Consider the following 27,991-nt stretch of genomic DNA (forward strand, 5'->3'; position numbering starts at 1 on the left):
TTACATATCATCGAAAAGTGGTGCAAACGCAGGCTGGTTCACTGAAAAGCACCATGGTTCTTATAAGCCTGAGCAGAACCAGTTCCTGCATCTGGAGTTATTTGGTCGAAAAAAGCTATAAGAGGCTGTTACTGCTCACCAAAATGTAGATTTTTTAAAATGGTTTAAAATTTAAATGTAACTGCTGCAAACCTTCTTTTTAAAACAAGTGGCAAATATGTCATGGGGCTGTTTCCTTTTTCAGTCCCTGATCTAAGGTGGCCAGAAGGTACCACTGAGGTCCTCGCAAGAGACAGTTGGGCATTTAAAATTGTTTTATTTCCTGTTTGATTAATTTTTGCCTATTATTTCATGCAAAATGCTAGCCATGCATTTACAATAGCACGCGACAAATAGTTAGATTTTCTCAACTTTTTGCAAATTAGTAATGATGCAGTGTAGCGACATTTCAGGATTGGACGGAACAAATTCTTTTGTCCAATTGCAAACACAGGGGTCCAAGGTCCCCACCTTCTGTTCTGTAAACATTTAGTTCTCACTGTACATCATTCATACCCCCAGCAGTGTGATTCTCAACATGTCAGATAGGATTATGGCCACTAATTCTTCTTTTCCTGTTTTATATGATGCGTCTTTGCACAAATACTGGGAAAATTCGGAGAAAAATGAAGTTTGGGTGAAAGTAGCTGCTAGCTCACTAGTTAGCTTGCTAGATTAGCTAGCACACAAACAAGCCACACGGATACATGCCTTTGTGCGACAGCGTGAGCAGCCGAGAACACACCCACAACTTGGGGTAATCCAAACAGCTTGTTGCCTGCCAGTGTAAATGCAGTTTTAGGCCGTTTTAAATTCATTTCTCATTTGAGGTATGTCTAGGATTTTGATGATCGTGAGAGTCTGTTCTATTGTAGATTCTGAGATGTGTATAAATTATTATCCCACTGTAGAATCAATTCTCTTTTCTCTTTTCTCTCTGTTAGTTTTTTTTGTATGTTTGCTTTCTGAAAAGCAAAAAAAGCAAAAATCGTGCAAGAATCATGATCGATTCAGTCAATTTTTGTACTTTTTTTCAGCTGCATATTTGCTTGTTTCATTAAGTTCCTAAACTTAATCAGTCTTGCATCCAAAAGGCATCAGGCTTGTGTATATGTTACTTTGAAAACATCTGATGCTGCATTGTGTGTTGATGACACTTTTTCAGGTCTCATGACATTATTTACATATATGTAGAACCTACAATGCACCACCAGCCTTTTTAATAAATCTGTTAGCAGTTCTCCAAACTTTTCTTGGTCGTCCAGACCCCCCATCTGATCTGAGTCATTCCTGCTCTTTCATAATTGTATTATGAACAAATGAAACAGTGATACCTTGCTGTATTTTTGTGTTACTGCTGATTATTGGGACTCTTTGATGAGAATATTGATAAGATTGATAAGTATTTAAAAAGCTATGACTAAGAAAAAAAAATTACTACGCATTTTGGATGCTAATATTACAATTCTAGAATTTTATCATCGACTCTCTACATGGAGAAGCTGTGGAGTGATATGGCAAAATATCTCATTTTCAAAATGTCTGAAGTCGCTTCCATAATGCAGTTTCATTTCAGTAGCCCTGTTGCAAATTATGTCTTATGCTACATCCCTACACAGGCCATAGCACAGTGAGAAATGTGAAATGAAATGTGTGTACATTACATTACATTATGGGGGAAGCAACTGAACAGAGCCTCTCCAAAACATACTTTTAACAGTGCTTACATAAGACTGCTTTAATTCAAATTCAGAACACAATAGACTACCACTTCCAGCACTTGAGTTAGGTTGAATCCTGGCCACTGTGTTCATGGCAAGGAGCTGTGATGTGAGGGCTGATCGTGAGTACCAGATGGATGGTAGCCTTATATTCTGAAGTTGTGGAAAGTGGCATTGACGGCATTACAACCAATGGTGTACAGTAGAGTTGGTGGTAATGATTGTGATGACTTAAAGCTCAGCACATATGATATTGCACGGATCTTATTTGTTTTAAGGTAATAGCAGTGCCAAAATCAAGTAGTCACTCCCATTTCAGTCATTTATGCCGAGATTTCTTGTCTTGTGACACAAATATTGCAGATGTCCTGTACTAAGGTTACTTTACTCACCATGTTAACTAATACTGTTCGAATAGGGCTTTGTCAGATCTGCAGGAGCTTCTATTCTACAATGCAAGACATCTTTATCCTATTACTGTCACTGGAACACATCATCCTCACCTCACATAATAATATGTCATAATATTCAGACACTTTTCAGAGCATTCAAATAGTACAACACAACAAAAAGGCAACACACATCATTTTAAGGACTGTAGTTTATATTTTAGAATTGATTGCAGCATATGATGGTCATCATGGTTTTGCATTTTTTTTTGATACAAGGAACACTGATGTAAGTGCGTACTTGAAGCTAGCATGATTCAGCACTACCCACATTTAATCAGTTACAGAAAACACACTCACACGAGACTCGGTGGCCAGTAACACTTAACAGAGTCAGGGTGTTTTGAATAGATGCTGATGAATTCTGACAATACTAAAAGGAGCAGGCCATTTTGCTACAGGATGGATTCTGTTTGGGTAAAAGCCATTACAGCAACTTCTAAATAGGCAAGACATCTAAAAGAAACCAGGAACATACAACTGTAATAAAAAACATGACATTTTTTATAGGTCAAAATGCAAACATAATGCTTATCTCACAGGCAATCGACATTTCAAATAAGATATTGCTATGTATCAAGTCAAACCGTTAAAAAAAAATCCTTAATCTGGTTAATTAAAAAAGTGCAAGGGCACAACAGTATAAAATACATGCCGCTGAGACAGCAAATCCCCATTAATTAACTAGAGAAAACACACAGGTGGAACACCCACAAATATACTGTTATTCTACTGTAAATATAAAATTTAAACCTAGTAGAGACACACCTGTGCTATCATTCTTCACAACTGAGCTTTTTTAGCTAACCTTTCGTTTTTATGCATTGCTTCAGAAAACAACAGTTCTACGAGAGTGCTTTCAGAGTCTTTGGACCTGCCAAGCCAGAATGTTTTTTAACACACTCTAAACACTGTTGTTTTTCTATAGTTTTTCGTTGCTTTAAACTTGACCTGGAAGGGTAATACATTTGAATTTTTGTATATTGTAGATTATTAGAATTAATTCTACTTAGGACAAGAAGAAAAACATAACCACTGAACAGAGTTGTATATAATGTGCCTATTCAACTCATATTACAAGTTCACTGCATTAATTCACTGGTCCAGTTTTCTTCTATATTTCTACACTTACTGATTTGATTGGGAAATCACATTTTTTTTCTATTGCCAAATGATATCACTGCCTAATCAAGTTCACTGGAGACACCCTCCTCCTCATCAACCAGAGTTTCTGAAATCTGTCCTTTGGACAAAGGATCAGCAGAACTCCCCCGACTAAACGTTACCACATCTGTGGACTCAAAGGATTCTCCTCCGAGACCCTCAAGTTTGGTATAACCCACACTACTCAGACCCTCCAATCGAGGGCAGCTGAGTCGTCTGGATCTCTCCGTGGGCCAGTCTCTTGGAGTGGATGGGCAAATTCCCAAGTCAATTGACCTAGAGTAGTCCGAGAGGGCGCTGAGGGAGAGGTGAGAGCCTGTGACCTTGGGCCCAGGTGAAGAAGGAAGCAGCTGCACCTGTGAGCCCTGTAGAGAGATGTGCGGCATCCCCTGCAGGCTGCCACTGCTTTTGTAAACCTCCACCGAGTCCTGAGAAAGGACAGTCCGAGTTTGAACAGTTTCCCCTTTGGCTTTGGTAATGCTCCCGGATGCCGCGAGAGACTCCAGGTGACGCCGGATAGTGTCCGCATCCAAACATTCACTTCTTATCTCCCCAGTGTTATCAGAACCCCTTCTGTTTTCTCCAGACCTGTGGTTAAGCTTGACCATTGGTAGTGTGAAAGCATTGACTGAGGACGGCACAATGGTTCTGGTCGCCCATTGCTTGGGCTCTTGCTCTGATTTGGTGGCTCTATCCTGCTCCCTGTAGATGCTGTACACTGTGTCTATCAAGGCATGTCTATCCAAAGGTGAGTCTTGTGGCTGGTCAGTGGATGAACGTCTGGAAGGGGGCAGGCTGCTCTGGTCCAGTTTGGAAGAGCCTGAAGATGGCCAGGAGCCCTTTGCTAGCATTGTGGCACCGTATATGGAGCCTGCCTTGCCTTCCATCCCCTTTGATTGTGCATAGTTCATAAATCCATTGAGTGAAGCATTGTCCTTGGTTCGCAAGCTATGAATATCAATGACGGTTGAGTAAATGTCCCTAAGATTGATTATTTTTGTCTTTTTGTCCCTGTTTTCATGCAGCACCGCATTGGCACAGATAAATAGGAAGATCCCAATGCCCATAATCAAAGGTCCAAACACTTTTAGTTTGTCCGAATACAACAGTCTCTTCAAAAACTCAGCAAAGGCACCTAATTTCGGTGAAACCTCAGCTGTGCCGTTGGAATGATTTGAGCTGATAAAATCATTATCCAGCTGAGGAACAAATTTACCATTAGTGGTCCAGTTCACTGACTCTGGTCCTCTGCTATCCTCCATCTGCTCTGGTTTCTCCAAGTCCTTAGCTGTCGGTAGCTCTGGGTACAGCGGGCTTTCCTTAGGCCAGTAGCCCAACACAGCCAAGGCAATCCCAAAAAGCAGCACAAGAATGCCAATTGCAGCAACCAGGCCAGAGATAGAGCAAAGCTTCAGTTTGCCCTTCACCACCACCACCTCATTCTTCCTCTTCTTCTTGGCTTTCCTCTTGCGCTTGTTCTCCGCTCGGTTTTTGGCACGGAGGGAGTCTTGGCGTCTGGCTGAGATCCGCAGGAGACCTCCGGTGGCAATCATAATGAGGCCAGAGCTGGTGATCAATTAATCGTCCTGGGATTGACAGAAAAAGAGAGCAGCAGTTAGACTGATAGTGGTATTAATTTTAATCTCTAATGCAAGCAAGCTGAACTATGCGTATTACAGTAATTCACGAGCGCTAATGTATTTTGCATAGGCTGGGTATACAGAACCTTTTATGTACACAGAGGCTTATGCATTATTCATCCGCTTCTCATATGATTGGATCGTAAAGTATGTTTTTGTGCTCTTTCCTGTGTTATCTGAGCATGCATGTATATAGAGCAGATAAAGGAAGAAACTAATGCACAGCTGTTTTGTAATGTGCAGTTCCATCTCAAACTCAAATAAACGCACTTTTTCAGACACCGTTAAGATTTTTACCATTCCAGCCAGAGTTGCTAGGCTTACGTTCTTTCCCCACCAAACTGGGCAAAGCCATGGGCAAAAATCATCAGGTCATGGGGTGCAATATTTTGGGCTACTGTTAAACTTTGGTACTACTCTACTGCAGACAGTAGAGAATGAAAGAATATTGCATTATCAGGTTATATTGATTACTGATGGACATCTGAGGACAGGCAGGCCAGTACAAACTGTACAGGTAAGACAGACATAGAGAGAGGAAAATACTAACTTCTGCTGCAGTGCAATTTGTTATATAGCATCTTATACTAAAGTACATTAGGTTGCACCCACAGCTGACACAGATGTGCTAATGCAGAGGTGTTCTGCCAATAGGATAGCAAACTCTGTAGAAAAACATGAAACTATTAAGGCAGGTATGAGCTGAATGCAGTCAGATTCTCACAGCAACTCTCCAAACTCTAGTAGAAAGCCTTCCCTGGACAGCAGAGACAGTTATGTAGCTTGGCTAACTATCTACACCAAAATCCAGAATTAATAAATATGTTACTTAAATATTTACTATGAACTTTGTCTGCAGTGAATCTGGAAAATGGCTTTAAAATGCCAACATTCATTTTTGTTAGTTAATTCTAACATACCAGGCAAAATCGTATTATTAGTTGAAAAAAAGAAACATTAACTTAGCAGGGCAAGCACATTAACAAAATTGGCTTTTAAAGCAAGCTATAAGGTTTTAATGTTAACCATGGCTGTGTAATGACATGATTGATTTGATAATTTTATACAGTACAGAAACTGTAAGTAATTGGCAACAAAAGTTAATAAGATCCCTTTTAGTGCAGCAAAAATAGCAATAATAGGGATGTTTTGAAAAGCCAACAAATCATCCTGTACGTTTTAACTCCAGCTTTGACAAATCAATCTAATGCCCCACTTTACCTTCTTAGCCTTCTCAGTAACTGTTGCTAAGTGTTATATCATGAATAAAATTCCCACAAATTCATAACGTTTTTTGTTTTAGACATAATGATACATTGTGCCACGCCTGATAGCCTGAACAGATTTATGAAGGTCTTATTCTACTCAGCTCCAAAGATAAAATTCACTTTAAGTGTAGTTTAACTGAATAAGAAGCAGTTTTGCTTGAAAGTGGTATTAAATTAATGTATAAACTGTAATTTAGTTAGTAGGCCTGTCACAATAATCATATTATTGACTTGTAAAAATAAATTGACATGACCTCAAAAATATCTGATAATCATGATATCGTCTATTGTGTTTGTTAGTATGTTTGTTCACATATATAACAGTGATCAGTATTTAAGTCAGTCATGCAATGACCAATGCTTTAATAACTGCTACTCCATTTACCCAGTGTGGACTGGAGTAGATGACGAAAACAAATATATAATATATATATTTCCCAAACAATGATTCATTTCAATCCTGTTGTCTTTAAAAGGGTATAACTGCTTTGTTATGCTATTGTATTATCATTATGTCACTGGAATTTAATGATCTTAAAATGTCAAAATGGTTTATTACAATAAATCCTGGGAAGATATATCATTCACAAAAAAAATCTTATTGTAACCAGCTTCGTATTTACTGTTTACTCAACAGTTACATGAAGGCTGTTAAATTTCAATAAACACAAAGCAAGAATTCAAATTTAAAAGCATTTTTATTTCAATTATTGATTTATGTTTATTAATATTTAACAGCAGGCTATGCTTTGGTGCAGACAGCACAATAAAATGTAAATTCTCTATAAACATATACCTACATTAATTTTGAATGAGTATACTACTTTCTTATTGGTTATTTTGCTGTGTTACCTTGTGTTGATTATGCATGGTAATTAGTGTGTTTTGCAGGATTTTTCTACATCTGTTGTCTCTCTCCTGCTGACATTAATGTCATGGGACCCTTGAGTCCTGTGGGAATAGTCTTATAATAGTTTATTGTAAGAGGGTTATTATGTTCTTCTTGAAAAACTGCTGTTGGTACAGTTCAGCACATGTTCTGTAGGTGCTGTTGTTAAATGCTGATCTATTTGCCCCTTTTGTAAGTTCAGCACCAGCCCTATAGCTGCAATTAATCAACAGCAGAAAGATCAAATTAATGTTGATTAGTGTAGTACTTGCATAATTTCCCTACAGTTCACATTCTACTAGGAAATTACCTGGTATTGATGATGATCTGGGCAGTTTTTTTAAAGCAACTTAGTGATTGAAAGATGTATGTGAATAAGAGGTGGGGACAGTGATTGGGCTGAAGGGTATCAGATTGGGAGGGATGTATATTGCAGGAAAGAGGTGATGTTAGGGATGACATGGATAAAGGCAGAATGTTACCCTTGTCCTTGTTCCTTGTTTATTGCGTATAAAATGTACCTCTACTTCTTAAAGCAACATTATGCAGCAATTATACTTTAAATAACAGCTTTTTTATTCTGATAGATTCACTGACCTGAAATAGGAAAAAAAAAGGAACTCTATCATTAATACTACAGGTTTGGGAAACCAGTAACTTTGTAAGGTAACTTTGGTCAGACAGACCGGACAATGCTAACACTGCATAACCTGAGTTATATTCATATTAAACCCTGTAATATTCAGGGTTGCAATTAATGAATATTTTAGTAGTCAACTAATCTGACCATGTTTTTTTTCCCCCCGATTAGTCGCAATTTTTTTTATCTTGCCCTTCATTTGTGATTTTAATTGATGACGATCCAATGAATGTTTTACTGCATCTTGACAGCTAAATTTTTAGGGCCCTAGACAGATTTTGCAGAGAATTTTGGTAGTAGACGTACCTTTATACAATTATAAAGCATTTGAGGGTGAAAATTCAAAGGACGTGGTGTATGTGTTTTTTTTTTGGGTTATTTAAATATATATTGCAGCCAGAAATAAGCCTTAAATGCAAACTGACCAAAATGAAAATCTACTGTGCTGCAAATTTCTGTGACAACCTTTAGATATTGGGCTGGTTTAAGCTTCTGATGGGTGGGTTTTAGGCAGGTTTTGGACTTTGGGCAGGATTTTTTGCTGGACCTGGCAACCTTGGCTGCAGCTCACAGAAACTTGCTGTCTGCTTTCTCTCTGTTGTTCCAAAGACAGCAGAAGGCACTGAATTTGGAATTTAATTGCTGAGAATGTCTAAATGCATAGTGAGCTGATGTACAGTATGTCTTAAAGGATGTGTTTACATTTTTGGAGACAGAGATTTAAGTTGTCTGTGTGAGCCCATTACCTTCCCCACAGGATGTACTGTACTCCAACACACATTATTGACACAGTATATTAATATTACTAGAGCTGCAATGATTAATCGACAAAATCAACAACGTCGACAATGAAAAGTTTGTCGACACAGGGTTTCATTGTTGACGTTGTTGGTTTTGTCTATTAATCATTGTAGCTCTAGTAATATTAATATACTGCACAAGTCTGCCTGCTTTTTTTCACTTTCAGCGATGGCTCTGTGTCCTTTCAGGTTGTCCAGAAAAGCATGTGTAAAGCGTGTCCTTTAGAGAAAGTCAAAGCACTAATTATTTTTTTCTGAATGTAGCCCACCCAGCAAGACATAGCAATTCTCACATAATGCTGCTTTAAGCCACTCTATTTGTATTTCTACAAAAACGCAACAAAAGCTAAGATCTAACTGAATGATAAATAGGACTACCTGAAAAGGCCAAGCAAAAAAGAAGGGAACTTGGTAAAATTATTTTATTGCAGGCTTTTTTCCTTTGTGAGGTAAAGTAAAAAAGCAGCAGTAAGGAGGAGCTGCCACTGCTTATCTGCTTATCTGCGTGTGATGCAGTGACACTGTGCCCCACACAGGCCTGGGAGAGCAAACCTGATAATGTGAGCATGAACCCAAGAGGACATACACATTCTGCCACTGAGACAGATGTGACTGCGGTCAGGATGCCGTTCACAAGCACAAACAGCTGAGGTGCAATGAGTAAAACAGGCCTTATAGGTATTCTTCAGATGAAAATGAGAGGGTAAATGCGTGAAATTGCTTAGTATGTATGCAGGTATAATATGCTCTGGGGGATGATTCTTTTTTTCATCTGCCAGTACATCAGTAAATGCTGTGAAGGACACAAGGGTTAGTGTTTAACACTATCAAGGCACCGCTACAGACATATGAAAAGCCACAAAGACAAGAACAGAATACTATGGAGGTTTAAGCAGCCTTTGCTTGCAGCAGTGATGGCATGTCTGAAAGAGAATGCATTTCAAACATGCTCACATATAGGACAAGAACAAAGCTGACAATGTCTGAGCCACCATTTGAAGTCTGAGGCAACATGAATACAGACATCTCTGAGGAGCGGATGGGTGGAGGAAAAGGGCTTTGCCCTCTCTGTCTAGAAATATCTTGCTGAAGTCAACAGGTTAAGATCTAAGGCAGTGATATGTGCTTGCTTTGACCAAGCTGAGAGTGGGGGCTGGAAATGCCCAAATTAGAAGCAAAGGATGCTCATTAATGATTACACATCCCAATAGACAAGATGCTCATTTGCTGATGAGGACTTTATTAACTAACAATTAATGAGCATAGTTAATATGCAGAGGCAGAACAAGGTTCTGGAGAGTGCAGAGTTATTGACTGAACCCGGTACTCCTGTAAGCTTCAATCAGGAATGATCAAAACACAGCTAAAACTTCCCGAAGCATTGGAGACATGAAAAGGCCAGGGCATTTTTATTATCCTGCTGGTGTTTTGACACATGTTCTAGCAGTACTTATTGTCAAAGACATACAGCTCTGAAACAAAAAATGAGACCAGTTACTTTGATATTACCAAATAAAAAAAACTCTGCAATATTATCAACAGGCAGATGGATGATCACAAGCTATAAAACCAAGCTGAACTGCTTGCACCAATTTTTGCACCAGGAGTGGCATAAAGCAGTGTGTGAGACTGGTGGAGGAGAACATGCCAAGATGCATGAAAACTGTGATTACAAACCACCAAATATTTATTTCTGAACTCTTAAAACTTTATGAATACAAACTTGTTTTCTTTGCATTATTAGGTCTGAAAGCTCTGCGTCTTTTTAGTTATTTTTGCCATTTCTCATTTTCTGTAAATAAATGCTCTAAAAAAAATTATTGGGAATTTGAGAGAAATGTTGTCCGTAGTTTATAGAATAAAACAACGATGTTTATTTTACTCAAACCTATACCTTTAAATAGCTAAATCAGAGAAACTGATTCAGAAACTAAAGTGATCTCTTATATTTTTTCCAGAGCTGTAGTTTCAAAAACAGTTACACACAGAAGAAAGTATTGGATTGCAGTGCTATTCCAAAGGAAGATAAAAAGTTACCAGGAACCATAAATTATGGCAAATTTAAACACTTAGTCACATTTATCGAGCTACACACATAGAAATAGTGTGATGGCATTTTACAGATTTCTAATGGTGTTCACAGTTTCTGCTGATTTTGTGGTGGTGGTGAAGTGCCGATACCGTGTCCAATAGTATCCTGCACATTTTCAATCAAGGATAGGTCTGACGTTGCGAATTGCCATGGCAGCGTATCTGTGTATTCAAGGCAAGCTCTTGTCTTGGTATAGCGCGTTTGAGTGTGTGGTCAGAAATGGTAGGGCCACTAGTTGCAGGCCCTCATTTATGTAATTTTGGGCTGTAATGAATACAAAAGGTGTTCTAGCATTGTATTAAATTTCACCCCTAGTTTTCTTTTTACTAGGACTAGGCAATAGAACTAATATGTATCTAATCCAACATTCAGAACCTCCTACGATTATCTCGCTATTTATCTTGTCAATTGTTTTTTTTTGTTTTTTTCAGGTAATGCTCTCTTCCCAGTGTGTTTATGCACTGTCCTATCATAAATATACTAGAATGTATTTAGTCATGTGACTCCTCCATGTCCAGTTAGTGATATGTAGGGCTGGGTACCATTTTAAAGATTTTCGATGTCATGTCTTAGCCCTGTCTCATGTCTCTGTGTGTGTCCCACGTGACCTGTGCCCCTGTGTCTCAGTACTTTTCCATGTGTTTCTCATTTGTAGCTCCGCCCCTGCCCCAGGTGTTTCTAATTATAGTGTTTCCTGTTTCCTTATATAGCCCTCGTCTACCACTTTGTCTCCGTCGGTCTTTGCACTAACCCCTGTTGTTTGTCTCTCCGTGTCTCTTTGTTATTTCAAGCCTTAGCCCTAGCCCTAGTTCCTTGTTTACATCTTCTTGTTTCTTGTTCCCTTTAAGTTCCCTGCTTAGTTTATTTATTCTTGTCTAGTTTAGTTTTTCCCTGTCTAGTTTAGCCTCTTGTTAGTTCCTTGTATATTACCCTGCTTGTGTTTATTAGTTTATTCCCTTGTTTACATATCCCTGCCTTGTTTAGTTTTGTTCATTTCTTGTTTGGTTTTTCTAGTCTCTTGTTTAGCTCCGTGTTCCCTAGTTCCTTGTACATACCCCTGCTTTGTGTTTATTCCTAGTTTAGCTCCCTATATATATTCCCTGTTTGTTTTTCATTATTATCATCACTCGTTTGTTATTGGTTATTTGTGTTTCTTTGTTACATGTTTACTTGTTCCTCGTTTCCTTGTTTCTTTGTTATTTATTTAATAAATTATTTATTTATATCGCCCTTACCTGCACCTGTGTCCGCCTCCTCGTCTCCCTGCCTGGGTCAATTCGTGACATTCGACTTTCCTACTTTTTTTAAAATACCTTTTTCTAAATTGCAGTCAAAAAATGCAAAAAGCAGATATTATTCTCACACAGATTATTTAACAGCCGACAGTAATCTTATCCTCATACTGTCATCATGAGAGGCTCCATCTTTTTGGATTTTGTTGCAACAAAAAAACAATGAGCCTGATTGTGGTGCTTTATTTAGAACAAAAACAACAGCATTATTTTTTCTTAAACTACAAAGATTTTTCCGAAGCATATAACTGGATGTATTTCAGTTTTTTAGAGTTTAATTTAAGGAGCATTAGCATTAGATTGGCAAAATTAAATTATTTTAGTGGTGTCAATCACTTTAAAAGTGCCTTTTTGGTATTTCGATTTCCAGCCCTAGTGACATGGAAGCAACATGAAGAAAAACACAAACACCGAGCCAACTGTGCAACTTGCACCAAGAAAAATTCTCTGTTCATCAATCATTAAAAAAACTGGTAGTAAAATGTTTAAATATGGTAGTAAAATTTTAAATTGTTGGGATATTAGTTTAAGCACTAATCTGGTGCAGTTAGGGTACTGTCTATATCAAGGTATCTCTACCTCCTAGTTGGTACTTTTTCTTGCATACACATTTTATGCAAATCAACATTAATACTTAATTACTTTGGGGAAAAAAAAATAATCACAGGATTTTTGTCCTGTTGCCAGTATGCTTCCAACTCCCACTTCCGTGGTGTGATAAGCAATGCTGCTGGAGCTGTGCTATTCTGCTGCAGTGCTGACTACAGCTTTAAAGGCACCTGAACACCACTCTACTCTACATAACTTAACAGGCAGTACATGCGTTCTACTTCACTAAATCTGCCTGAACAACTAGTGGTCTGATCAAAACAAGAAATTATCATAAGCTGCATAACAGATGCATAAAAGACAAGAAAATGTTTGATCAGACTAATCTTCTCCAATCTAAGTCGTGCGGTTATGTTCTGTGTTTTGAAAATTGTAAAGTGCAGAAAATGAATTCTAACTAATGAATTTGAGTTTAAACGCTCCTCAAAACACAGAGGAGAGATAAATGAGCTTTTCTTAAACGGCATCTGGCCGACAAACAGATGGCAAATAGAAACACCTGGAGCTGCAGCTAATGGTAACAGACAGGTTGGATCACACACTGGCTCACAGGAGCAATTTCATCTCTCTCTCCCTCTTGCTCTCTCTGATTTTCTGAAATATCTTGAGTAAACAGAATATCAGGGTTTTAAGTGAGACACTGCTTAGATATAAGATGAGATTTTAATGACTATTCTAGTGGATACAAATCTTGGTGAGCATGTTTGGAATCTTCTCCGATATCTAATTTGCCCTAGATATCAATGTGATTCACAGTGTTTGCAGATTGGCATGGACTAAATAATCTGACTAACAAAACATTGTATTTTACTCTGACTGAATCAGCACAGTTTAAACTCTAAACAGTACAGTGTATGATGCATATTGTATAAAACTATTTATTTAAACAATTGTTTTGCAAAATCTTTTAATTTAAAGTTTAAAAATATCTTACACAATCAAACAGTACATGAAATACAGCATTTGTTTCCAGAATCTACCATTTAAGTTTAAATATTACAACTAACAGTATTATGGGGATTAACTGTTATACTTGGTACTGCTATATTACTCAGTGTAAAAGCATGGGGATAAGTCCTATCCGAACGCTATTACTTTCTTAAAGGGACGTCTGTGAAAAGTATCTCTCGCTTCTACTCAGTGATAAAACTCTTGCATCCGGACTGCAATTGAAAAACAGGCGGACCAGTGAGTTTTTTTCGCTTTTTTGGTCTCGTGACATCACGCTTAGTAGCTCCTGCATTTCCACTTGCTGTTGTGTTTACATGCATCCCTGTGGAAACGCTTAATTACGGTGTAATTATGGTGTGTGGCAGTGGACTAATAGCTATTTTATTAAACGCGAGGAGACAAAACTGACGCAAAAGTTGTGCGTCCAGACGGGACTAAAATTACCGGAGGACCCACTGAGTTCAGTGAAAAACAGTAGATAGTTTTGCCTGTAATTTTCTCAGAGGACGTCTGAGAAAAACACATACATGGTCGTTCTGGATGGGAATAGGACCCCCCATAAAAGAGAAAATTACCCCAGGACCCCCTTAGAAACTACTTACGTGGTGTCTGAATCAGGTAAGGCTATTATTAGCAAAACAAAAAATAAGCAAAAAAAAAAAGGATTTTTTTTTTTAAAGGGTGGAATACGTAATATCTGAACAATATCATTAAAATATTATTTACTTGCCCTCTATGGTATTCTATGTAGACTTTCTTGGAGGGACTCAGGTCATCTTCAGTGATACGTCTCGCTTTTGTCTTGGTGAAGACATCTAATACATCTTAGTGTGTGGGCAGTGTGGTCCGCCTAAATATCACATAAGGCTTTGGGTCATAGTGTGCAGTGCAAATTAATACGATGCCAGATCATCTTTGGTCTTCATTACAGGCACTTGTAAATAAGGTTAATGATGTCCTGCAACCGGTAACCCCTACCTGTATTCCAACAATTATTAACTCAAGAGCTTGCCTTGGAGCTACAGATACTATGCCATGGCCAGCCACATCTAGCCTCAATTAAAAATGTGTGAGATGCTATTGGATGCACCATTAAAACTCCAATAATAACACTGCAATTCTGCAAAATCTGCAGGAACAACGAAAATATTCAAATTGCAATGCAAATTGGATAATCACAGGACACCATTAGAAACCATTAAAGGCCATGCTGAGCTATCTGGTAGGTTGTGTACATATGGTACACACCACTTTTGTATGTGTAGCTCAATAAATATAACCATTATCATTATCATTGGTTTTTCTTTTAACCTTTACCTTCATTCAAAAATGGCATTGACATCTAAAGATTTTTTTTGATTAAGTGTATATATACACTGCCTTGACAAAAAATAAAATCGCCACCTGGATGTAAATGGTCTGGATTTGCTGCAGTTGGTCAGGTCTTGGTTCAGCAACAGTATGTGCTGAAAGAATGAGGTCAGCTACCTGAATATACTGAATATAGACCAGGTTTTTTCTTTTTTTCTTCCCTGATGGCACTGGTATATTCCAAGATAACAATGTCAGGATTCATGATGCTGGAGTAGTGAAAGAGTGATTCAGGGAGCATGAGATCATCATTTTTACACGTGGATTGTTCACCATGGATTGTCCAGACCTGAACCTCATTGAGAATCTTTTTGATGTGTTGGAGAAGACTTTGTGCAGTGGTCAGACTCCACCATCATCAATGCTGCAAGATCTTGGTGAAAAATTAATGCAACACTGAAATTAAAAAAATCTTGTGACATTGCAGAAGCTTATTGAAACAATGCCACAGTGAATGCGTGACGCAATCAAAGCTCAAATCAAAACAGTCAAGTGAAATATTAGAGTTTTTTCTGGAGGTGACTTTTTTTTTTACTGGTCAGACAGTGTAGTACTATATATATACAGCAGGAATATATATTGATGGATCTCTACACAAAGCCAAAAAAAAATAATTTCATAGAGAAGGATATTGTGTTCTTTCAATCTGCTGTACTGGATTTAATAAATCCAGCTTTACCGCTACTATTCCAGCAATTTCCTCTAAAGTAGCTCTTTTGGGGATTCGATTTGAAAAACTCCAGCAGCACTGCTGTATTTGATCCACTCGTACCAGCACATCACACACTAATACACCATGCCTGTGTCACTGCAGTGCTGAGAATGACCCACCACCCAAATAATAGCTACTCTGTGCTGGACCTGTGGGGTTCCTACCATTGAAAAAGAGGGTGAAAGGCGTATGCAGAGATACTGGGAAGTACTGCAGTTCACAAATTGCTCCTATATGCTTAGTAGAGCTGACAAGACGGACATTATTGCACAAAAAGAGCCAGCTTCACACGTAAGCTATATGCAGAAACAAGCCTCATTTACTCAAACATAAATGTCATATGCTTCTAATTTCCCACACTGCAAAATATTTTAGCTTTAGTTCCTCCATGCTTCAGTACGTCTCAGTAACTGAGACTCAGTAATTTATTGCAACAATTAAAACTTTATATTGCCTTTCAGTGGGTAGTACTGGAGGGAAAACATACACGAGTCTCTAAACCCAAGGTCCATTAATCCTGAACCAGCAGGGTGACCCACACCCGCTCTACTGGATTTGCTTGCTTCTGGGACTACATTGGCCATTTTTCTTAATTTGCAGTGATGAATCTGCTGCCAAAGCACAAAGATCATTAAACATCTTCTCCACATTGTAGAAAAACTTGGAACGAAATGGGTCTTTCAGAGGAGACATTCAAAATGTCCTACTGCAGGCAAACACTCCAAATTCTTTTGCTTTCTTTTCCATCCTAATATGGTAAACAACCACAATGTCTTTTTGTGTAGTTGTGCATTTTTAGCGCAGCTGTGGTTTGGATAGTGAGCTGTATGCAGAGAAAAAGAGAGAGGAAGAGTGCGGGCTTCTTGGCAACAGCATATACCCAAAACCACCTGAGGTTGATCTCTTGAGCAGTACTGATGGGTTGCTTTGTGCTGGAAGAATTATGGCACAGTTTTATCCCTCGCAATTTACAGCTCCCATGCTTCACTATCCAGCAACAAAAAATATGAGAGGAATTTTTCTCTGCTATGCATGTGATAATGGATGTGCCAAATATCAGTTCTTGGCATTTACAGTTTTGATAAAACTAAACCTTCTTACTTTTTCAATCCATTATATATTTATCTCAGCCTCCACATAGCTGTGTAAAACTGATAGACAAATGCCATTCCCAGCGTTATAGTTGAATGATGGGTGTAGGCATTTAGGTACAGCTTTTGATGATTGCAGCCTTTATATTCCTTGGAAGCTAAAGAACACTGTACTGACCAGTTGGGCTGCAACGATTAGTCGATATAATCGACAATGATGATTATTTAAAATTGTTGACTACAAATTTATTGTCGACTAATTGATCCCGCATAACAATACCGCATGACACAAAGTGCTGGGAACAGAAGTGCAATGGTAGATGGGTAAATGGCTCACTTACACAGTTTACATTTAACTTAATCTGTGTCTCCAAAAATGCTCAAACACAACAGATTACATATTTACTCACTAAAGATCAGTACTTTCCATGTTTAAACAACAGGTAGACATTTAAATGGCTTTTAAATCTCATGTTCAGCTGTTTCTATCGTTTTTAGAGATGGAGGACATGGCAAAAATAATCGTTGACTAATCGAAAAATATTCATCAGATTAGTCGACTACCAAAAATAATCATTAGTTGCAGCCCTACTGACCAGCAGGATATGTATCTTTGGCCTCCTGCATTGAATGTGGATGTGATTGTCTATTAGCATTGACAATTCTTTTTATATAATTTTATTTCTAATTTCTTTTCCATTTTCTCCCCAATTTACATGCCCAAATACACAACCCACTCATTAGGACTCCCCTAGGTCTAGTGATGTGAGGGTGAGGACTTGCACATGCCTCTTCCGATACTTGTGAAGTCAGCCACCGCCTCTTTTTCAAACTGCTGCTGATGTAGCATCACAGCGCAGCAACTTGATACTGATGCATCAGCTCACAGATGTTTTGTGCTGCGGACATCACCCATTGGAGTGATGTGGGGAGAGAGCGTCATCTACTCACCCAGAGAGAGCAAGGCTAATTGTGCTTCTTCAGGGCTCCGGTACCTATTGCAAGCTACATGAACAGGATTCAAACCGGCAATCTCCTGATCATAGTGGCAGTGCTAAGCCCGCTGGACCAGTTTAGCCAGACACTGGCAGTCACAATTAGTACCACCCACAGTGCTGTCCACTGTGGGGAGTAATGCCTTTATGATGCATTCACGGTACAATACCTACAAAATACACAGATGTGGACTTGTGTTTTACAGCAACAGTGCACTATATGGTGTGTCAGCCAATGCTCAATAGTGTACTGTTTCTATAATAAGGAACATAAATGATCAATTAACAAAATGCTATCTCATGACGTTGGCCAGTGTTGCATTATATTGCAATAGTGTTGTATTACAGCCTACAATTTGTTACGATGACAAAAACACTGTTTAAACCTGATCCTGCCTCATCGATTACCACGTCAGTCATCTGTCAGTGAATACACTCAGTGCTGCAGTTGAGTGAACAGCAGAAAAGAGAGCTGATGTTCAAAGGTTTGTCTGGATCCTCCCAGCATCAAAGCAAACAGCAGAGAAGCAGTGTAAACAATGAAATGAGGTGTGTGGTCATGAAAGGCATCTGAGGGTCGACACACGAATTGACATTCACGGATGCTGCTGATGGCAGAGATTTATAGGTCAGTGGAAGACATGTACACAGCCTGAATGTACATGCAAAGATAAGGACAAGTACACAAGAGAGCAACAAGGGCAATCTAATGATCTAGCAGCCCAAATAGACAAGAGGGGATAAATATAATGGACCAGAGCAGGTTGGGGAGGGGGAGTGGGGGTGCTATTGAGCTGCCAATGATGTTTTGCTGCCAGTGACATTATGCCCTAAAATGGCTGAAGCAATCACAGTCCACCAAATCGAATATGGCTCATTGAAAGCATCCCCAAGTGGCACATTAAAGATAATGGAAGCAAACATGAGAGGCTGAGATTTGATATCACTCATGAAAGCCACTGTGTACAAAACAAATAACATTTGATATAAGCCCTGTACATCAATACAAATGGCTTTCATTACATAATCAAATGGGTGTTGTGTTGAAACACCTACATCTTTACTGATTTTTTTTTTAGATATTTTTGATGTTTCTTTTCCAATACTAATGTTAGTATACTGCTTACAGACACGCATCACATCGACATACCATAGAAAACACTTTTACATTACTTACTAACAACCTTGTTGATTGACAGTAAGAAATAAAATGGAAAGCATTCCACTTAACCTGAGTACTCTAATGACGAGGCAACTCCACATGGCTGAGCGATGAGCTTATATGGAGTTTAATGAGCAGTGAAATGTACCCAAGTGAAGAACACAGCCATTAAACTAACAATTACCCTCACCGTACCAGTTCTACACACTATATCCACACACTCAGCACCCACGAGGGCACGGCAGTTTTGCAAGCTAACGATCAATACAGACTCATTCTGTAAATTAGAATTTATGAGTATGTTATGTAAATACTATTAAATACACTTTATTAAATATAAAACAGTGGAGTGTAGTAGACATAAACTAATGGTAGAGTGACCATTCCCGTTCAGTCAGAATTAAGCCAGAATTAAACCAAGCTTCTTGTACAGTGATTATCTAAAAAATATAGCATACAGTAGGATACTCTGTATGGACTGTGTGTCACTGCATGTCATTAGTACCAGGATTAGTACTGAACACACATGGTTGAATGATTATTGGAAAATTAACCTAGTCAGAGCTTTCATATATTATTATTATTATTTTTTTTTTTACATTTTCTTCCTAATTTACACAGCCAATTACCCAACCCACTCATTAGGACTCTGACTCTATCACTAGTGATGCCCCAAACAACAGGAGGGTGAAGACTAACACATGCTTCCTCTGATACATATGCAGTCAGCCACCGCCTCTTTTCAAACTGCTGCTGATGCAGTATTTCCAAATAGCATCACAGCGCTCGGAGGAAAGCGCAGCGACTCGGTTCTGATACATCAGCTCACAGACACCCTGTGCAGTGGACATCAACCTTTGGAGTGATGTGCGGAGAATCTACTTATCTCATCTACCCACCCAGAGAGAGCATGGTCAGTTGTGCTCTCTCAGGGCTCCGGTAACTGATGGCAAGCTGCATGAACAGGATTCGAGAGCTTTCATATTTAACACTGTGGTGGTAAAAAAAAAAGTGTGTTAAATTTTTGGTAGTTGATTTAGTTGAAACCAGTATTGCAATCTCTGAAGAATCCACCTTCTACCTACAGCCCAGTCCAGACCAGAGTCTGTGGACTAAAGAGCTTTACTACATTCTGTCATCATCAGCTTTGTGTCCAAACTACTGCATGCCATGCGGAGCCGGATTTTGGGCAATTCTTTATTTTCCTCTTTTTTTTTTTTAAAAGACTGTCTCAACTTCTGTATTTGGTCCAAAAGTCTGAACCATCTAGAAAAGTGCTTTCTCACTGCAGAGGATCCGGACCATGATTTAGAAGATCCAGATCCAGACCTCCCCTTTTGTTTGGACCAATCTTTGGACCTTTGCTCCAGACCATGTCTCCAGACTCTTTCACACCTGCTACTTGTTAGAAATTGAAGAATTTTCTTTCAACAGATTACTAGGGATGCCCCACAAAAGTAAAAATACTTGTCCAAAATTGAACAAAACAAACTAATTCAGCTTATGGAATTTTTTTCATGAGTTTTGATATATTTTAACAATTTTCATTGGAGTGTATCTCCTTAAAACTATCCTAACATTAGGAAACACTGCAATACAAAATAAATAAATGATTTAATTGTGTGCTGCCAAAGTGCTTTTTATGGCATTTTACACTGAATAATTCCAGAGCGTCCCTAATCACAACTAATCAAAAAACACTTGCTCAAAGCTACAAAGCTGATACCAAATATGAACACACACTGTGTGTTTTCTCTCAGCCTTTTAAGCAGCATTTCGAAAAATCTCTCCAACCACCAGAAGCAAACATGACTAAAACTGCAAGACCTGCTCTTAAATACTAGCCAGTCTAACCAAGGAAACTTAACACCGTACAGTGTTTAATATCAAGCATAAACATACCTGAAAAAAGCTTCTTAAAACACTTTATGCAATGTTGGCTTAATAATTCAGGAAAATACCACCTTTCATACACAAGGTGGACTACAGGTTCCTTTCTTCTGTCCTCAGAATTTCACTGATTTCGTTAGCAGTGAAAGCTTGTGAAATTTGTTCCTAACACACAACAGTTTGTTGTGACAAACTGAGACAGTGCAAATGTGTAGTACACATCCAGAGCATGTGCCTGAACGTGTAGTTGTAAGTTGGGCAGGTCAATAGGCAGGTATGCTGTTCAAATGCAGTTTATATGCATGTACTACACATGCTGCGCTTCAGTTTTGGGGTAAATTCTTTTTGTTCTTTTTTTTTTTTAACTATTGTTATTTTATAAAAAAAAATCGGGGTCTTGGCAAAGTTTTGGCAATAAATATATATTTTTTAACGATTGTTTGTTCCTACTCAATGTATAAAACTCTTACATTTATACTAAACAAAACTGTAATATTAGTAAGTAGTATATTCTTGAAATGAATTTTAAAACATGTTCTGTAATAAGATACCCTGAAATATTGTGATATTATTTTAGGGCCATATCACCCACCAGTAGTAGTAAGAATATATCATAGTAGGCATTACCACAACAGTGGACAGTGCTGTGGATGGTAATGATTGTGACCGGTTGCATCTGGCACTAATTAGATGTCCAAATAGTGAAACAAGCTAGCAAATCTGGCAGAAGTCACATCCACATTAAATGCAGGAGACCCAGCATGCTTATCCTATAGGTCAATGCAGCATTCTGGGACATGGAAAAAGTGGTGAAGGGGTATATACTGATATGTGGTGGTGGGTATTTAAATAAGTCTCTATTGTATTTGTGTATCATGTTTGCGGCTTTGGAACTTTTTGTATTGCTTAAAAAATTTCAATAAAGTTTAAAAAAAAGAAAAAGTGGTGAAACACAATACTTGTTCTTGTCCCATGACATTTGGCTTGTCAGTGTCTGCACAGACACTTAACCCTAAATGCTGCAGAAGGCAATATTTACTCTGAAATGTGAACATAAAAAAAACAAGATAAACCTTTACAACAACCATAGTCATGTCCTGTACTGCAAATCTAAAGCAAAATAAAAAAAACATTTTAAAAGAGCATACACTGTATTTTGGCTACAAAAAATAAAGTCCAGAAAAAAACTAATTGTTTGAGGAGAAAAGTTTTCCTTTCCTCCATGAAAATAAATGCCTGGAAACTGGTGTCTGGCACATCCATCATCAGTGGCATGGCGGAAAAAAAGATTCCGCTCATTTTTTTCTTTGCTGGATAGTGAAGCATGCGGGCGATAAATTGCAAAGGATGAAACTGTGCCATAATTCTTCCAGCAAAAGCAGTTCATCAGTCCTGCTCAAGAGATCAACTCTGAATCCATAAAAAAATATAACTTAATTCACCACTTTGATGTTCCAGTTAACCACCATGGTTTGTGTTTGGGCAATGGGCACTGGAAATGACCTGGAGTCAGATTTATATTCCATTGCTTCCACATATCCGCCAGGGAAGAGAGAAGTACGTACACAGCAAATAAAAGTTTAAAATACAAAGCAAAGGAATTTAACAAACATTTACATCAAATGCTACACGTGTCATGGTGGTAACGTAGTCTTTGGTACCTTTTGATGACAATAGGTGGCTTGTCAATTTAAGAATACGCGGCGGACTATACGTTGCCATTGATGCAAAAGATGTGTTGAAACCAGAGCATCCAGACTAAAGCACATCTATACACTGTACATACTCAATTGCAATAACCTTTCAATCCACCTTCAGTTAAGATTAAACATTTTATCCACAAAATAACATAATTTGTGGCTGTCCAGAGTATCAAAAGTCAATCTGGATAAAGCCAAAAATAAGATTTGATATGTCCACATAGCCCTGGAAAATTGGATCTGTGTCATAGTAATATTGGAAGTCTCTTGACTCTGTTCATGTAAATGACTGTGTTGAAGTTGTGTTTAACAATGGATTGCCAATTGGTGCACTTTTAAATGCAATAGCTAAATTCAGTGAAAGGAAGGGCTGTCCTAGCTTGTAGGTAAGTAGCTTGCCATCAGCTGCCAGAGCCCTGAGAGAGCACAATTGGACAACTGGCCCTGCTCTCTCTGGGTGGGTAGATGGCGTCCTTTCCCCTCATCACTCCTAGGGTGATGTTGCTCAGTACAAGGTGTCTCTGAGCTGCTCGGAACTGATTCGCTGCGTTTTTCTCCGTAGTGCTGGCTACTGTGCAATGCTTCATCAGGTGGCTGACTTTACATGTGTCATTGGAGGTGTGTGCTTGTCTTCACTGTCCTTGTGTTGTGGCATCGCTGGTGATGTGGGATATACAGCTGACTAGCAGCTGTACAGGTGGGGCAATTGGCTAAATTGGAAAAACATTTTAATAAATGAAAAAAAGAAGGGCTGTCTGGAAACTCTCTGGAACATATGAATGCATAGTCATTTCTGCCAGGTCAATAATTATGCCTATTATTAATCCATACTAAACCATAATGTAACTGGATTGCAGGGATGTTTGAATACTTCAGACATACGCTGTACATATCCCAATGGTTTAGCAAAACAAGCAGTAATACTACTTCGGATGCACCAAAAGCAGTTTTATAGACCTAATTTCACGCTCCCTTACACCCTCAAAACCTGCTATTTCCCAAAACCTTTTTTCTCTGATTTGGTCTTCTTGCTGCTAGCACTCCTGAATTTATTTGAGCCCTTCTGACCTGTACAACGCCGTAGGCATGCCAGCCTGAAGTGGCCTAGTGGCAAATCTCATAGTCAAAGCATGTTTGGGGTTTATGGACTGTGTGTCATATATATACAATCCAGCCCTGTCCTGTGCAGATAAATATTTAAACGCTTTTGAAAATTGCATAACATCACTACTGCAGCATCATTTCAAACCCAGCTGTTTCTTCATCCTAGAGAGAGTGTGCTGTGTACAAACTCACCTGATACACAGGGGATTAAAAGGATGCACTGAAATGACTTTATTCAGATGTTTACATCATCCCTACATAAATTAACAAACCATATATAAACTGAGACAAAACTGTATCAATGTAATATACACTGACATGCCAAAAGCCATGGGACAGCAGTATGTAAATTGGTCCATGAGGTGTTACTTTGGAATGCCCACGTCTGTAAATATTGTGAGGTGTTATCTTGTGAGTAAAGTTAAACACTGGCCAGCATGCTCATGGCAGGGTCGTTTTATTATTGGAGTTCGTGCAAGGCCTGATGGTGGTTGCCAGATGGATGGGAAGTTCAATTTAAGAAGTTGTTCAAATATTTATTATTAATCGATCCACAGTGTCACACACGTACCGGGAATATGTCACAGAAGACATTACTAGGGCCATATGAAATTTTGTTTTATTTTGTGGCAAATTGAGTTTTATTATTTCTGTTTCGGTTTTTTATTATTTTTGTCACATTTTTTTATTTTTAGGTTTTTAATAGTACTGTCACATGATAAAAAATAAAATAATTACATGCTTGTGATTTAAGTAATCTAAATTAATTACAAAATATTTTAAAAGCCCAAGGTAATGAACATCACTTAGTAACAGATTAAATTACATACATACACTGGATAATTACAAAACAATAATAGCAGATAGCCATACATGCCAGAGATTATTTTCAGGAGATTCTAAGCTTCTCAAATATGTGTTAACGAGTAATACACTTAAATATAATTTTTTAATAAGAGCTATAATTTTTGCTCTGTAATAATAAAATATAGCAGTCCTGCTGTAATCCCTTAACAATGAGATCAGAAATAATATATTTTAGCATATTTTGATCAAACTTAGTAAAGTCCAAATAAAATGTAAAAAAATGTATGTTCTTTATTATTTTAGTATACAAGTGTTAATGAATATTTTCTGCCCTGGGGAAAACAAAACCAGCTAACCAGCACTGTGCTGGTTAGATTAGTAGGTTTTATGGTTTGATATGATATGTGGATAATGACTATAGTTAGTTATTTCAGTCTTTAGTTATAGACATCAGAACACTGGAATGCACCTAACAGCTCGAAGCTAGCTATATTATCACCCACAGTGAAGAGTGTGTGGCAGTGGGTGGTAATAACCGTGACCAGCAGTGTCTGGCCAGAATTGTCTGTGCATGTTATTTCTGACTCTTGCAGAAATAACATGCACCTTTAATACAGGAGGTCCAACATCCACACCTCCCAGGTCACTGCAGCATTCTTTAGCTTCCACTGAACATGGCAAAAGACATGATACACTGACATGTCAGATATCATGAGACAGGGAGTAGTGTGTTTTACATTGTGTGTTTATGAATAATATGTATATGTTTAAATTGAGTGATTTCAGTACCTTACTTTTATCAGGGTTTTACCTTATTACCTATAATGTAACTCTACAAACAGAAAGCAAGCAGTGATGTTCATTCTTACGTGCAGGACCTCTGTGCTCATTGTAGTACCATGTTGAGAATGCGACAGTTTTGCTTCTAGAAGCTATTCATACCTCTACCGTGGAAATGGCACAAACACAGTTTCCCCCACACATTTTTCAACCAGAGTGCAGAGTGCATTGCCTCGTGCCTCATAGAGCTGCTTCGTCCTACAAACCGAATAGAGTGTGAGGGTCTCCCTGCTGCTTTTGCCTAAAGAGGTTACTATAGATCCTATAGCATAAAGAAAAGCAGCAAGAGAGAATGGTGTGATCTTATCCAAGCCTGACTGGACTCTCTAGTATCTGTGGCTTCCAAATGCTTGCCAAAGAATGTCAGTGTGTTTTATAGCATATCCTTAAAATGGGTTCTGCATGACTTATTTTGTATAGAATCGTGAAACCTTGAATCCAAATGCTTGTCAAATACCATCAGTACCCACTTTATCCCTACAAAATGCTGCTCTTTAAGAGTTTTTAAGTAAAGGCAATGGTTTTATACATAATCATCAATTGAACACAGTGTACCAGATACTGTCAGTGCATTTTACAGTACTTTTAAAATGGGTTCTTTAATGGCACTTTAGGAAAGGCACAAGATTTGTATAGCACTAAGGCAAACTGAATCCAGTTGCTTTTCAAATAGTGTCCGTGCTTTTATGTAACCCATTTAAAAACTGTTCTTTAAGGGTTTTTATTTAGAAAAGGCACTGGTTTTATATAGAACCATAAAAGTTTAATCCCACAGGTTTGTATAGTAGAAAGCACTGATTTTATTTGGCTTGAATTTTACCTTTAATACCTTGAATTCAAATGCCTTTATTCCTAAAAAAATAGTAAGTGCAATGTTTTAGTATAAACTCATAATGCCTTGAATCCAAGTAATTGTTAGATATAGACAGTGTGCTCTATAGTGTCCCCACAAAGACACAAAGGGTTCTGTAGTAAAGACCAAGGTTTATATAGAACCATAATAACATGAACATGAAGCTTTAGCTGGCTAAATGATATGTCTCTGTGCTGGGAAACCTGTTGTGGTTATGTTTATTTAGAGAATTCTGTGTTGAATGTGTTAAATATGGCACCATTATAATAAGGCAAAGAATCCATTTTGCTAAGAGTGTACATAATAAAGCATGTGCTGACAGCACTCAGAGAAAGTGACCAGTGTCTTGCTGATGTGGATCATAAGGGCAGAGTCACTGAAACATAAAAAGTGTGATAGGTTTTTATATAGCATGTTTCCTTGTTAAATACTATCAGTGCTTTTTACAGTACTTATCTTTACAAAATAGTTATTTAAGGATTCTATAGTAAGTGTAATGGTTTTCTATAGAACCATGACACTTAAGATCGAGATGCTTGCCAAGTATCAGTAGTTTGTTTTACATAAAACCTTAAAAAAATAGGTTATTATTTTGGGGTTCTATTTAAAGACATTGTATTAATATAGAACCACCCAGAATCCAAATGTTTAGCAAAATACCACCAGTCTGCTCTACAGTACTCCTTTTAAAAGTAGTAAAGGCGCTGGTTTTCTATATAGAACCACGAATGCCAAAATGGTTAGAAAAATGGATTGCTGTTTCTCGTGGCAGCACTGAAACACTTCATCATTCCTTTGTATCTCCACTGGTAGGCTAGCTATATAACTAATATTACACCCCAGAGCAGAGAGAGTGGAGCTGCCAGAGCTGGTTTTGTGCTATTAGACTGAAACCAGTCTACAGGGGCTACAGTCCTGCTGCATGCCTTCTCAGTTAGGTATGCTCTCTCACACACTCATAAAGATTTATAATGAAGAGAACGCATACAGGAGAAGACACTGCTTTATGCATTATACAACAGGGGGTTATTTTTACCCTCAGCCACCCACAATAAACCCGGCTCCCAGTGTAAATGTGTATGTTGGAGAGGGGATGTGGGGATGTGTGTAGTATCTGAAGAGAGACAGTGGTGCCTCGCAGACACTACCTATATTGTATCTACCTCCATGAAAGCTCACTGTTAAGAAAAGCAGTTCTCACGCGTTTGCGCCACACCGTCCATCCTTCGTGCACATGAGGCAGCTCAGACCTTCACAGGGGCTCTAACTACCCAACTCCAGCATAGGGGAGAGGTGGCGAGGGTCTGAAATGTTAGTAAAACACATGTTCTCGTGCATGGCACCTGCGTCGTGACCTACAGTAGCCTCCACAAAGCCTCCCAGAGCAGAAAAACTAGCCAGGAAGAACGAGAGAGAAGGGAGATGGATATGAAGAGTCTCCCGCATGAAAACACACAATACATAAACACAATACACACATATCTGAACTCAGTAAAACACATGCTGTCGTCTGCTGTAAAGTAAAGCCGCTCACCGTGAGAGAAACGTCCATTAATTTCCTATAATTTTCAGGCGATTATCACAAAAAGTTTCTCTCCTCAGAGCGGTCCCTCCTGCTCCAGGTAAAAATAATCCACCTCCGGGAGAAAACGCGGGGCTGTAACCCCCCCCGGGGCTGTAGACCCATCCCTGACGCCGCTCGCGCAAAATAAAACATAATACAGCATAAAAAAATCGTCAAAAACCGGCGAAAACGAGCCGCTAACAGCAGCGCTCCCCTCCCTCCGCTCCGCTCCGCTCCGCTCCGCTCCCGCCGCCTCACGCAGAGTTCTGGATGGAGAGTTGAAGCGACTGCACGGCGCGCGCTCTCTGTCTGTTTGGGAGCGCGCGCCTGCGCTTGTTCGTGTTCCTG

The 27,991-nt window shown here is 38.6% G+C and overlaps 1 protein-coding gene across 1 annotated transcript; it reads right to left on the bottom strand.

Annotated features, from left to right (window-relative positions):
* Positions 1-637: 637 nt before the first annotated feature.
* Positions 638-27,875, bottom strand: tmem200ca (transmembrane protein 200C, genome duplicate a). Its single transcript, XM_022673901.2, has 2 exons — positions 27,614-27,875; positions 638-4,959 (listed from the first exon to the last, which is right to left on the bottom strand). The coding sequence occupies exon 2, from the start codon at positions 4,924-4,926 to the stop codon at positions 3,394-3,396; it is 1,533 nt and encodes a 510-aa protein (XP_022529622.2). The 5' UTR covers positions 4,927-4,959; positions 27,614-27,875; the 3' UTR covers positions 638-3,393.
* Positions 27,876-27,991: the final 116 nt, after the last annotated feature.

This window comes from Astyanax mexicanus, chromosome 6 (assembly GCF_023375975.1).
Source record: "Astyanax mexicanus isolate ESR-SI-001 chromosome 6, AstMex3_surface, whole genome shotgun sequence".
Taxonomy (NCBI): Eukaryota; Metazoa; Chordata; class Actinopteri; order Characiformes; family Acestrorhamphidae; genus Astyanax; species Astyanax mexicanus.